The 14844-nt window shown below is 42.0% G+C and overlaps 1 protein-coding gene and 1 long non-coding RNA gene across 3 annotated transcripts in view; one reads left to right on the top strand and one right to left on the bottom strand.

The window, feature by feature from the left end:
• The window catches only part of LOC124794976 (armadillo-like helical domain-containing protein 3), a 109780-nt gene extending 107543 nt beyond the window's left edge, over positions 1 to 2237 (top strand). For both annotated transcript variants that reach the window (XM_047258709.1, XM_047258710.1), the window contains exon 16: positions 1926 to 2237. In XM_047258709.1, coding sequence (XP_047114665.1) covers positions 1926 to 2018 — 93 coding nt within the window. In that variant the 3' untranslated portion in view covers positions 2019 to 2237. The remainder of the gene's footprint in view (positions 1 to 1925) is intronic.
• An 11074-nt stretch (positions 2238 to 13311) lies between these two features.
• LOC124796292 overlaps positions 13312 to 14844 on the bottom strand; it is a 37319-nt gene continuing 35786 nt past the window's right edge. Inside the window, exon 4 of the long non-coding RNA XR_007016739.1 lies at positions 13312 to 13642. This is a non-coding gene — a long non-coding RNA (uncharacterized LOC124796292). The remainder of the gene's footprint in view (positions 13643 to 14844) is intronic.

The following is a 14844-nucleotide window of genomic DNA, read 5'->3' on the forward strand; positions in this document are numbered from 1 at the left end:
ACAATCAAGCAGTAATTTGAGTAAAACATCACAGCATGTATTTCCCACATGGACAATTCAGAAAAGCGGGTGTTGGTAGGAAGAATCCCAATGGCATAGGCTGCGAAGCAGTCACTGAAGTGAGGCGAATAATGCTGGGCAGCATGTTTAGCAATGGGTGATCCAACTGTCTCTTCCCCACAGTTTGGTAGTGGCCATTCTTGCAGACAGACAGCTTGTCAGTTGTTATGCCCACATAGAAAGCAATACAGTGGTTGCAGCTTAGTTTATAGATCACATTTCTGCTTTCACTGGCAGTGGGTTAGGAGACGCCTGTGACGGGACTGGGGTAGTTGGTGGTGGGAGGATGTATGGGACAGGTGTTGCACTAGATTTATAGCAGGAATGTGAGGGAAGGAAAAAAAGTGTGGCATAGATCAGAGAGAGTTTTCTACAACAAAGGAGAACATTGACCTGATTGTTGTGCAGTTAATTTTCTAGAGACTCCATCAGTAAGGTAGAAGAGTCAGGAAAAAGACAGTGGACGTACTGATACGGTAATATGAGTACATAATTTTATGGCAAATAAGGATTGTGTAGATTCAGTTGGTGTTTGTAGAAAAAGATGTATTTGAACACAACAAGAAAGTTCTTAGGAATGTGTGAAGACGTCAATTAGCAATTTGTTTGAAAATAGAGTAAATAGTACAGCTCAAGTATTTTGCAGTAATTTGAATGTAGGTGTTTGTAGTACACAGTACCAGTGTAGTAGAACTCAAGCAAATGATGTAGTTGTCCTCCCCCTCAAAAGAAAAGAAAAGAAAAGAAAACTAAACAAAAACACCTATCACTGCCGCCACCAGATTCCCATCCTCCCCCCCTTTCAACAACCATTATAATCTTGTAATATTATATTTTTAGGTTGCTGATAAGTAATTGTAATAAGGCAGAAGTTGGTTCAGTAAGAAAAAGAACAACAGAACAACTGCAAATTAACAAAGTGTAGACTTAAAGGGCATAAAAAAAGTTGAAATTTTTTCCTGAAATTAAACTTAAATGTGATAGGCATAGATTACTACCTAAAGCAACATATGAAAATTTGTGGTGGACTGGGAGTCAAACTCAGATTCCCACCTCATCACTTAGGCTGTCTGAGCATCCTCCCCAGACTGACCCAAACTTCCACATGTCTCACACCTACCTATTCTTCCTCATAGATTGGTAATTAATTTTAATTTCTACAACACTTTTACCGTGTACCTGTAATTCGGTCAGAAATTTAAACCACTGAGAATGTGAACAGAGAAAAAATCTAATTTGTAGAAATTTTCTGAATTTCCACCCATAAATTAGTGCGCCGTATGTTTGTGCTTAATTCACTCATGTGGTAGAGCTGGCTTTGGCAAGTCAGGTTATTATTTCATCAAATTACCATCCATCAGGAATGTGGAATTCACCCAATGACTGTGACCTGAGTTTCAAAATGATGGAAAGCAGCAGTCAGTCATTTCCTTTCTGGCTTTATGAAAGAAAATCCAGATTGCGACCGGTAACTAGCCATTATCAATGCCTATTTTGTCAAGCCCTGTTGTTTGGACTCCTGTAACAGTTCATTCAAGACTCAATGAATGAACTCCGACAGGAGCGTGAACAACAGGGTTTGACATACTAGGGTATTGATAATGGCTAGTTACTAGCCAAAATATGGATTTACTTTAATGAAGCCAGAAAGGAAGTGACTGACTGCTGCTCTCCATAATTTTGAAAGGTTATTATTTATTTGCAGTTGGAAGGCTTGTACAGAATGCAAAGCATTGGGGAACACTCAGATTAATGTAACTGCTACTGCTAGCATAAAACTTGTAGGTCAACCTGTTGTGATTGCAGTTTTGTATCAGTAGCATGTGATGCCAGTGTTATAAATTTTTATGTTCTTTCTTTTACAGGTTCGAAGTGTAGTAAATGATACTCGACAGAATATAGATTTTGCATCCATGGATTCACAGCTTATTCTACAGGAGTTTTCATCAATTTCCTAAGATGGATATTTTTTCTATGGAGTACTTTTCCAAAAACAAAAACTGTAAAAATCGTGTATGAAAGCGATTACTTTGCATGTTTCAGCCTGAAATACATGTTGTTAATTTGTTAAAACAATTTTATAGTGAATTGTGAGACATAAGTAATGACCATCAGACAAAGACTGATAAAATTTGTAAAAAAAGAAAAACATATCATGTTGTTGTATTATTAGAAGTGTTACTGCTTTGCTGACAATTACACTTCCTCATTTTCATAATGAGTTTTATTGTGAAACATGTTCTATAACTTTTTGAAATAATGTAATATGATGATAACTATTTTGAAAAATTGGTTTGAATAGTTCTTCGTAATTCCATTTGTCAATCATACTTGGCTTTGTTAGTGAAACAATATGTTGTTCTAAACGTGATTCGCATGTGTACGGTTAAGTGTATATGTACTCTATTGCGTCTGTAAGGTGGAGGTTTCTGAAATTAGAAGTGAGACTGACTCCAACATTGCAGTCAAAACATCCAGAGGGACCAACGGAATCAACATAATCCTCAAAATATGTTGTAGTAAGTATTAACAACAATATTAAAAAGATAGATTGCTTCTTATCACCAAAGAGAAAGTTGTAAGTCACAGAAAATCACAGTCAAAAAGAATGCTGGAAGTATTTCAACTTTCAGGCAAAGTGTTTCAGAAGTAGAAACCTCACACAATTCACACAACTCACATACACGGCCACTTCCCTGGGCACTAAGGCCTGACTGACTGTGTCTGATGCGAGGAGCAATCTAGTTAGGGTGGGTAATGGAGATAAGGGAGGCTTGGGGTGGGGAGGAGGATGGATAGCAGGGTAAGGGTGGGCGAAGGTGCTAGTGCTGCCTGTGGGAGTGTCCAGCAAATGATAAGTAGGTATTCATATTACTAGGATTCAACTTGGATATATTTCATAAATAATCAAAGTTATTGGGAAGAGGAATGAGTTCATTGATGCAGTTTGCTGTGAGTAGTTGTCAATGTTTCTATGAAGCAGATGTAACTTTGAACTTAAATGGCTACATGATCTCAAAACAGGAAGGACTGAGTTTCTCAGAATGGTGAAGGAAATTTAGAAACAGATGAAATTGCATGTAAACATGCCGTGTACAGATAATGTACTGGTATGAGAGAGATTTGTGGCAGTTTCTAATATAAACATTGAAGGCAGGAACCAATTTAGAACCAGATATTGCAGAGATGGCTGTATGGGCTAATATAATTTACACATTGATTCACAGTTTTTGGTGTGCAGTTACTTTTTTATTGCAATTGTACAGTAACAGAGGGCCTATAAAATACTACTAGCGAGCAGTTTCAAAGTCAAGTTGCAAAAGAGATTGAGCCATAAATTTTGTAATGTTAGAGGTGACAAGTACAATGCATGTTGTTCAGTTTTAACTCATTATTGATACGCACATACTTGCGGTCTAGGAAATTTTGTGCAGAGGCACTACAAGTGCAACAGCCATATTGCAGGCAGCAGAATACATTTTACTGAATGGCACTAATCTGTTTATACACATTTGGCTTGTCTCAGAGCTGCTTTCATAGAAAACATGGCTAGAAGTTTGCATGCATAATGTCACATAGCCAAAATAGTGTGGAATTAAAACTCAAACAAAAAAACGAGGTTTTTAGTAACTAGGATGGACTGCACAAGCTCTTGGTGAGCCTTGTCTTCTTCAATGATCTTTCCCACATTTCTCGGTTGTTTGTTGCTCTTTTCTCACCCCCAGACTCCCATACCAGTGATGTCCACTATTACATCATCAGTCCATAGTCTTCTGGGTCTTCCTTCCCATCTAGGTAAATAAAAACCTTAGTTGTTACTTAATTGTTACTGGAATTCAGTTTTAATTTATACTTATGTCATTACAGTGTATGATCTACTGCAGCCGTAATTTTATTGTTACATTTCATTATCAGTTATGTATCTAGAAACAGACAAAAAATTAACAAAAATGTGATCAGAATTGCTCATAACAAACCATCAGAAAATAAGATATTAAAAAAAGAATTGGAACTATGATTGGGGAGCTACAACTGACAACTTTTGTGTCGATAATACCAAATAGCTCAAAAATTTTGTTACATTTCAGTGTTTTTTTGGTCCATCATATGACAGGCCTTATACTGAGGGATTGCTTGTTTGGTACATCAGATGACAGGCCCCATACCAATGCTATGTTTTTGTTGGTCCATCATATCAACGTCTCATCCTCAAAGGATAAAAAAATTGAAATGGTAATGAAATAGACACACCATAAAATAGCTGTGACAGAAATGATGAGACGTTGAAATCACTGACTACCAAATTCAATTATTACTCTTTTTCACATTGGCAGCATGCATTGTGTGGTGTCTAGGAAGCCTGCATACTTGATTCGATACCCAAAAAGTCAAACAAATCATATTAATTAATTTTATTACAAAAACATGATTACAAAACTTAACTTTTGCAATTATACAGATGTGTGTCAAGCAATCTTCTTCAGTTTAAACAATCCCAAGTCTATGCTTCATAGAGAGTACAAGCGAAGTGTCTAGTGTTGATGCTGCTATTGAACTGGGCCATAACCAGTTGGTTGGGGCCTTATGTACTCTTCACATAGGGGCCGCTGCAGTCGCATTTGTCATCCTGGAGGGAGGTCTGGCCAGCATGCGATTGGCAGACTTCTTCTCACAGCCTTCTCTTCCGTGTTGTTCCCGAATGGCATGCTGGCGCTTGACTTTAGACAATGAGATTTCTCCCCCTGAAAGTGACAGAACTTCATCGTATAAGGAGCACTACAATGAGAGGGAAGGCAGGGATGTGGATGCTCTGAGGGACTGGAAGCTATGGCTGCAGGGGATGTCCGACTTTCAGTCCTACCCCGCCATCTGGCCTCTGCTGTGGTGGAAATGTCCCCCAGAAAATGCCCAGAATGGTACATGTCTACCTTCTGAGGCCCACAACAAGATGTAGAAGGCGTCAGCTGCTGCGGCGTGGGTGGGTCCAGCTCCTTCAATAGGACGAGCGGAGGTGGAGGAGGTGAAGGCTCCATCTCCATAGGGTCATCCCACGGTGCTGCACTGTCCTCAGGATCTGTTAATCTGGGGAAAGAGATACAGAAAGATCACTGTGCACATGACAGTGGCGAATTTGATTGTGACATCAGTGCTGTAATCCATCTGGGCCTGAAATGAGATACATGCAAGTGCCAAGTCAGCGAAAGATCTTGCCTCATGCCCACCATCTGCCGCTGCCAAAAACCGTGAAAAACACAATATCATGCAGTGCGAAGTGATACTTGTGACCTTCCTTCAGCACCAGATGCTGAGGAGGATGGAGCAGGTGAAACAGTGTCCAATGGTGACGGCCACGAAGCAATTCTGCCGGTGATGGTCCATCTCGTGGATGCAAACGATAGGAGGTGAGAAACAGTTGCAATGCTTGATCCCTGGTGTGTGCGGTGCGAAGTTTGGCCATGTGTTGCTTGAAGGTTCTGACAAAACATTCCGCTTCTCTGTTTGACTGTGGATGGAATGGTGCACTAGTTAAATGCTGTATGCAATTGTGTTCACAGGATGTTTCAAATTCATTGGACGTGAACTTAGGGCTTCTGTCTGACATAATGACTTAAGGTAAACCTTTGAGGCAAAAATAGAGGACAACACCTGAATTGTGCCCTGTGACATCGTCAAGTTCATTGGAACAGCAATAGGAAACTTGCTATAAGAGTTGACCACAATCAACCAACAAATGTTCCCAAAAGGTCCCGCAAAGTCGATGTGCACATGTTGCCATGGTGATTGCAACATAGGCCAGGCAGAAAATTTTTATGGTGGGGAGGACTGATTTTTTGCAGATGTGTGACACTGTGACATCATCTATTCTATTTGGGTGTCCATATGCTGCCAAGTCCTCCCCCCCATGAACCATGGACCTTGCCGTTGGTGGGGAGGCTTGCGTGCCTCAGCGATACAGATAGCCGCACCATAGGTACAACCACAACGGAGGGGTATCTGTTGAGAGGCCAGACAAACGTGTGGTTCCTGAAGAGGGGCAGCAGCCTTTCCAGTAGTTGCAAGGGCAACAGTCTGGATGATTGACTGATCTGGCCTTGTAACAATAACCAAAACGGCTTTGCTGTGCTGGTACTGCAAACGGCTGAAAGCAAGGGGATACTACGGCTGTAATTTTTCCCGAGGGCATGCAGCTTTACTGTATGATTAAATGATGATGGCGTCCTCTTGGGTAAAATATTCCGGAGGTAAAATAGTCCCCCATTCGGATCTCCGGGCGGGGACTACTCAAGAGGATGTCGTTATCAGGAGAAAGAAAACTGGCCTTCTACGGATCGGAGCGTAAAATGTCAGATCCCTTAATCGGGCAGGTAGGTTAGAAAATTTAAAAAGGGAAATGGATAGGTTAAAGTTAGATATAGTGGGAATTAGTGAAGTTCGGTGGCAGGAGGAACAAGACTTCTGGTCAGGTGACTACAGGGTTATAAACACAAAGTCCAATAGGGGTAATGCAGGAGTAGGTTTAATAATGAATAGGAAAATAGGAATGCGGGTAAGCTACTACAAACAGCATAGTGAACGCATTATTGTGGCCAAGATAGATACGAAGCCCACACCTACTACAGTAGTACAAGTTTATATGCCAACTAGCTCTGCAGATGACGAAGAAATTGAAGAAATGTGTGATGAAATAAAAGAAATTATTCAGATAGTGAAGGGAGACGAAAATTTAATAGTCATGGGTGACTGGAATACGAGTGTAGGAAAAGGGAGAGAAGGAAACGTAGTAGGTGAATATGGATTGGGGCTAAGAAATGAAGGAGGAAGCCGCCTGATAGAATTTTGCACAGAGCACAACTTAATCATAGCTAACACTTGGTTTAAGAATCATGATAGAAGGTTGTATACATGGAAGAACCCTGGAGATACTAAAAGGTATCAGATAGATTATATAATGGTAAGACAGAGATTTAGGAACCAGGTTTTAAATTGTAAGACGTTTCCAGGGGCAGATGTGGACTCTGACCACAATCTATTGGTTATGACCTGTAGATTAAAACTGAAGAAACTGCAAAAAGGTGGGAATTTAAGGAGATGGGACCTGGATAAACTGAAAGAACCAGAGGTTGTACAGAGTTTCAGGGAGAGCGTAAGAGAACAATTGACAGGAATGGGGGAAAGAAATACAGTAGAAGAAAAATGGGTATCTCTGAGGGATGAAGTAGTGAAGGCAGCAGACGATCAAGTAGGTAAAAAGAAGAGGGTTAGTAGAAATCGTTGGGTAACAGAGGAAATATTGAATTTAATTGATGAAAGGAGAAAATATAAAAATGCAGTAAATGAAGCAGGCAAAAAGGAATACAAACATCTCAAAAATGAGATCGACAGGAAGTGCAAAATGGCTAAGCAGGGATGGCTAGAGGACAAATGTAAGGATGTAGTGGCTTATCTCACTAGGGGTAAGATAGATACTGCCTACAGGAAAATTAAAGAGACCTTTGGAGATAAGAGAACCACATGTATGAACATCAAGAGCTCAGATGGAAACCCAGTTCTAAGCAAAGAAGGGAAAGCAGAAAGGTGGAAGGAGTATATAGAGGGTCTATACAAGGGCGATGCACTTGAGGACAATATTATGGAAATGGAAGAGGATGTAGATGAAGATGAAATGGGAGATACGATACTGCGTGAAGAGTTTGACAGAGCACTGAAGGACCTGAGTCGAAACAAGGCCCCCGGAGTAGACAACATTCCATTGGAACTACTGACGGCCTTGGGAGAGCCAGTCCTGACAAAACTCTACCATCTGGTGAGCAAGATTTATGAAACAGGCGAAATACCCTCAGACTTAAAGAAGAATATAATAATTCCAATCCCAAAGAAAGCAGGTGTTGACAGATGTGAAAATTACCAAACTATCAGTTTAATAAGCCACAGCTGCAAAGTACTAACACGAATTCTTTACAGACGAATGGAAAAACTAGTAGAAGCCGACCTCGGGGAAGATCAGTTTGGATTCCGTAGAAATACTGGGACACGTGAGGCAATACTGACCTTACGACTTATCTTAGAAGACAGATTAAGGAAAGGCAAACCTACGTTTCTAGCATTTGTAGACTTAGAGAAAGCTTTTGACAATGTTGACTGGAATACTCTCTTTCAAATTCTAAACGTGGCAGGGGTAAAATACAGGGAGCGAAAGGCTATTTACAACTTGTACAGAAACCAGATGGCAGTTATAAGAGTTGAGGGACATGAAAGGGAAGCAGTGGTTGGGAAGGGAGTAAGACAGGGTTGTAGCCTCTCCCCGATGTTATTCAATCTCTATATTGAGCAAGCAGTAAAGGAAACAAAAGAAAAATTTGGAGTGGGTATTAAAATCCATGGAGAAGAAATAAAAACTTTGAGGTTCGCCGATGACATTGTAATTCTGGCAGAGACAGCAAAGGACTTGGAAGAGCAGTTGAACAGAATGGATGGTGTCTTGAAGGGAGGATATAAGATGAACATCAACAAAAGCAAAACGAGGATAATGGAATGTAGTCGAGTTAAGTCGGGTGATGCTGAGGGTATTAGATTAGGAAATGAGACACTTAAAGTAGTAAAGGAGTTTTGCTATTTGGGGAGCAAAATAACTGATGATGGACGAAGTAGAGAGGATATAAAATGTAGACTGGCAATGGCAAGGAGTGTAGATTTAAGTGTCAGGAAGTTATTTCTGAAAGTATTTGTATGGAGTGTAGCCATGTATGGAAGTGAAACATGGACGGTAAATAGTTTGGACAAGAAGAGAATAGAAGCTTTTGAAATGTGGTGCTACAGAAGAATGCTGAAGATTAGATGGGTAGATCACATAACTAATGAGGAAGTATTGAATAGGATTGGGGAGAAGAGAAGTTTGTGGCACAACTTGACCAGAAGAAGGGATCGGTTGGTAGGACATGTTCTAAGGCATCAAGGGATCACCAATTTAGTATTGGAGGGTAAAAATCATAGGGGGAGACCAAGAGATGAATACACTAAGCAGATTCAGAAGGATGTAGGTTGCAGTAGGTACTGGGAGATGAAGAAGCTTGCACAGGATAGAGTAGCATGGAGAGCTGCATCAAACCAGTCTCAGGACTGAAGACCACAACAACAACATGCTGCCAAGTACAGTGTCGATGCGCTAACTGTTTCATACAAACAATCCCGCACTGTCCTTGAAGTAGCTGCAACACTTCGTTTTGTAAATTTGGGGATCAACACAAATCACTGTCCATTGTCATTTTGAACAAGAATCACACCTTTCTGTATAGTGAGGCTATGCCAATGTGCAAAGTATCAGCACACTGCCGATTTCTTTATGCTATGCAATGAGGGAGGCCAAGCTGTGTGAATGTATTTTAGCAAAATGTTCAAATCTAAATCAGCTTTCATGATCTGTGCAATTTTCCTGTAGTTCAGAGGAAAGGATTAAAGCAGTTCAGAATCATGAACTTCAATGTGACAAGGTGCAGCAGAAGTGTCAAAATCTGTCCAATTGGAAGACATGAAAGTGCATCCGCATTATCATGTTGAGCTGTCAGACAATACTAAATCTCATACTGGTGTTTAGACAATAACAACGCCCATCTTTGCAAATTTTGGACATTTCATACAAGAACTGGCTTCATTGGATGAAGCAAGGAGTGCAGTGGCTTGTGATCCGTTACTAAGTAGAAGTTTCTGCCTTGCAAATAGTGCTGGAATTTGGTGACACCATACACAATAGCCAATGCCTCTTTCTCTATTTGTAAATAGTTACTCTGAGCTTTGGACAACACTTTTGATGCGAAAGTAGTAGGCCTGACTTTATCACAAAATCTGTGCAAAAGCACTGCACCAATTTTTTGGTATTTGAAGATATGTGTTGCGCAAGTCAATTTTTGAAAAGTATCGGCCAGTGCCTAATCTGTCCATGAGATCCTCTGGGCATGTATCAATGACAGTTTGTGAGTTGACTGTAGACTTAAAGTCAACACAGAGGCAAATGCAACCTGAAGGTTTGGGGAGCAAAACGAGTGGACTTGCCCACTGACTAGCTTGTATGGGCACAATAGCTCCACTATCTTACAATTCATTAAGTTCAGCAGCTACTTTGTTCCATAAAGCAATGAGAACAGTTCCGGCCCAGCAAAATTTTGGCTGAGCAATGTCTTTCATAGTAACATGTGCAACTCAATTGCTAGCCTTGCCTAAATCTACAGAAAAGAGCTCAGGGAATTGTTTCCGCAAGCTAGCTACACTGTCTTTTGCATTGAATGCAGTCACTGACAACACATTGTCCTGAATTTTAAAGCCAAACAAATCAAATGAATCAAGGCCAAATATATTCTCTTAATTGCATGATTGTAGCACAGTGAAACTCATAGTTCGCGTTTGCGAGCAATACATGGCAGGCAAAGTACATTTTCTAAGAGCAGGAATGTGTTGTCCATTACAAGTTGTCAGGTGCATGCTAGTTTTAGACAGGTGTGGGGAGCCTAACAGTTCATATGTGTTATGATTCAGCATTGTAACAGAGGCACCTGTGTATAACTGAAATTTCACATGTTTTCACTGAGATGCAAATGAACAAAAAACTTGGACTGGCATAGCACTGAGGAAACTGTTTGCTTGCTAGTTTTGCTAATGCCTGGAGCAGGCTTTTAATACACTGCATTGATTACATGGGCCTTGTGATTAGATTTTTGTGAGTGGGCAGATTTCTTATGTTTGTTCTGTTGCAAACATACGGATTATATGTGACCTTTCCTACCACAAGTGTAACACTGTGTCTGCATGGGCATCCATGGCTTTTGTGCCCTGAATAGCACCAAGGGCATGACATAATTCTATGTGCCTGTTTAGAGAATTGTTTATGGGGCTTTGCGTGCGTGAGCTGTTGCTGCCTACTAGGCCAGTAGTGAGCAAGGGATGACTCAACTTGATAAATTGGTCACTGCTCAGATTTATCAGTTGCTACGGCAACTGAATCCTACTGATTTAGAATTTGCACTATATGCTGAAATGATGGATCGGACTGCTGCAGAACCTATTCTCTAAGTTTGACATTGCAACAAAAGAATTGGTGCCTAGCTGCCACCACATTCACTTGTTGGTCATAATAGTTAGTTAGAGAATCTACAATCTGATCATAGGAAAGTTCACTCAGAGTGGCGTTAGGGAACAGTTTCTGAATGAGATGAAGATGACATTTCCTACCATTGACAAAAAGTAATGTAGTTTCACAGCACCTGACACTTGTGAACTATGATGTGGGCTTCATGCTGTTGCAACCACTCGAGCCACTCCTTTTTCATTAAACTGGAAAAAAGGCAGTATAGTAGCACTTGGGGCTATGGTTGCTTGTGGCGCTGCGTTAGTGGCGTGTTTTGCCAGGAGCTGCTCTACTGTGTTTAACTGGGTGGATATTGGCTGTGCCTGAAACTGAAAAATCTGTGTTAGCTGTGTTGCATCTATCGCTTGCAGCTGTGGCGCCTGACCAAGGAGTGGAGAGGTGGGTTGCTTATTTTGGAATGGGCAAATGCAAGAAAAGACAAGACAAGCAAGAAAAATAAGCACATAAGCAAATAAAATTTCTGCTACACCTACCTGAAAACACTGAATAGAAAAAAAACACTGTAAGAGACATTGTTATAACATGTAAACATACCCCAACAAAAAAACAGGCAGGTTGAACTGAGGCACCAGCAAAACACAAAAGCTCATGACAATACAAAATTATGGCAGCCAGGCTCTAGGTTGTTACTATGGGAGTCATCCAATCCTCGTCACCAAATACACTCCTGGAAATGGAAAAAAGAACACATTGACACCGGTGTGTCAGACCCACCATACTTGCTCCAGACACTGCGAGAGGGCTGTACAAGCAATGATCACACGCACGGCACAGCGGACACACCAGGAACCGCGGTGTTGGCCGTCGAATGGCGCTAGCTGCGCAGCATTTGTGCACCGCCGCCGTCAGTGTCAGCCAGTTTGCCGTGGCATACGGAGCTCCATCGCAGTCTTTAACACTGGTAGCATGCCGCGACAGTGTGGACGTGAACCGTATGTGCAGTTGACGGACTTTGAGCGAGGGCGTATAGTGGGCATGCGGGAGGCCGGGTGGACGTACCGCCGAATTGCTCAACACGTGGGGCGTGAGGTCTCCACAGTACATCGATGTTGTCGCCAGTGGTCGGCGGAAGGTGCACGTGCCCGTCGACCTGGGACCGGACCGCAGCGACGCACGGATGCACGCCAAGACCGTAGGATCCTACGCAGTGCCGTAGGGGACCGCACCGCCACTTCCCAGCAAATTAGGGACACTGTTGCTCCTGGGGTATCGGCGAGGACCATTCGCAACCGTCTCCATGAAGCTGGGCTACGGTCCCGCACACCGTTAGGCCGTCTTCCGCTCACGCCCCAACATCGTGCAGCCCGCCTCCAGTGGTGTCGCGACAGGCGTGAATGGAGGGACGAATGGAGACGTGTCGTCTTCAGCGATGAGAGTCGCTTCTGCCTTGGTGCCAATGATGGTCGTATGCGTGTTTGGCGCCGTGCAGGTGAGCGCCACAATCAGGACTGCATATGACCGAGGCACACAGGGCCAACACTCGGCATCATGGTGTGGGGAGCGATCTCCTACACTGGCTGTACACCACTGGTGATCGTCGAGGGGACACTGAATAGTGCACGGTACATCCAAACCGTCATCGAACCCATCGTTCTACCATTCCTAGACCGGCAAGGGAACTTGCTGTTCCAACAGGACAATGCACGTCCGCATGTACCCCGTGCCACCCAACGTGCTCTAGAAGGTGTAAGTCAATTACCCTGGCCAGCAAGATCTCCAGATCTGTCCCCATTGAGCATGTTTGGGACTGGATGAAGCGTCGTCTCACGCGGTCTGCACGTCCAGCATGAACGCTGGTCCAACTGAGGCGCCAGGTGGAAATGGCATGGCAAGCCGTTCCACAGGACTACATCCAGCATCTCTACGATCGTCTCCATGGGAGAATAGCAGCCTGCATTGCTGCGAAAGGTGGATATACACTGTACTAGTGGTTCTGTCAGTGTGATCATGTGATGTACCTGACCCCAGGAATGTGTCAATAAAGTTTCCCCTTCCTGGGACAATGAATTCACGGTGTTCTTATTTCAATTTCCAGGAGTGTATGTGGTGTCTAGGAAGCCTGCATACTTGGTTCACTGGACAAACATTCAAATAAATCGTATTAAGGAGTTTTATTACAAAAAGAAGATTACAACACTTAACTTTTGCAATTACACAGATGCATCACAAGCAAAGAGCGACATAAAATAATGAGTCTTCATCAGTACAAACAATCCCAAGTCTATGCTCCATAGAGAATACAAATGAAGTGTCTAGTGTTGATGCTGCTATTGAACTGGGCCGTCACGAGTCAGTTGCAGCACTTATGTCCTCTTCACATAGCGGCCGCTGCTGTGGTGGTGGTGTCCTGGATGGAGGTCCGATCAGTTTGTGATTGGCTGACTTCTTCTCAAAGCCTTCTCTTCCCTTTCATTCTCGACTGGTGTGCCAGTGCTTGACTTTATGCTGTAACACATTGCACCCCGTTATAAACAAGCAAATACAGACACTTTATTTCAGCAGTCACTACATACAACAGCAGCAGGAATTAGTTCCAAATGCACAACCCCATGAAGATGCTACAAAATTCATCAGGTCACTAAAAATTAGCAGTTCTGCTGTATATGATCATGTGTCTAGCAGAGTACTAAAATCTTGTGTTGCTTTGATAGGACTGCTCTTGAGCTGTTGGTACATTCAATCCATTACTTGATGCAAAGTTCCTGACCATGTTAAGTATGCTGTAGGAATGCCCATCAACAATAGTGGAGATTAGCAAAGTACACATACTTCCCATTTTTTGAAAGGCAGTTTTCGCAAAAATGACCATTTACAGACCACTGACCTCTTTTTTCGGTGTGGGAGGGGGGAAACAAAGTCTATTGATTACCCCTCACTTTGGCTGTCATAAATGATTCCTCAGAGAGAAAGCCATACACAACTCATCTGATTAAGTACTACCTTAGTTAAAGAAGAAAAATTATCCTTTGATTCTATTCTGTGACCTTGCCAGTGCCTTTGTGTGGTTCACAATATACTACTTAGCAAAGTAACATACTATGGCGCTAATGACATCTTTTTTGTACATCTGAAGCTTTACATTCACAGCAGAACAGAGAGTCAAATTAACAGACTGCTTGATAGGAATGAAATTATGATCAGAATGGGTGAGTGTAATGCATGGTTCCTTTGAAAGGGCACACCCAGTTCCTTTCATCAGCCTTGAAACAATTTTAGCTTGTGCTTCATCTCTAGAGATCACATTGTCGTTGGGACGTAAACCTTAATCTTTCTTCCTTGTGGGGGGAAAGAAATACTAAGGGTCCCACAAGGGTTTGTGCTAGGTCTGCTCTTGTTCTTGATCTACACAAACAATCTTCCAGTGACTAAAGCGTATTCAAAAAAGTGTAATATTTTCCACTGACACAAGTATAAAAATCGAGGGATCAAACCCAACCTTAGCAATCACAGCTCAGATGATAACTGTTCAGGCCTAGAGTTAGTTTACAACAAACAATAGGAACAGTTTATTGTTAATATAGTGTTTAGCTTATGGGTAAGCGTTGTAGGGTTGCCGTATCCAATGATGCACGCTACACCACATGTAATAAACACTATTTTTATTTCTCGTAAGCACACATATACAGTTGTTTACATTCTGAATTCTC

The sequence above is a fragment of the Schistocerca piceifrons genome, chromosome 4 (genome assembly GCF_021461385.2).
Source record: "Schistocerca piceifrons isolate TAMUIC-IGC-003096 chromosome 4, iqSchPice1.1, whole genome shotgun sequence".
Lineage (NCBI taxonomy): Eukaryota > Metazoa > Arthropoda > Insecta > Orthoptera > Acrididae > Schistocerca > Schistocerca piceifrons.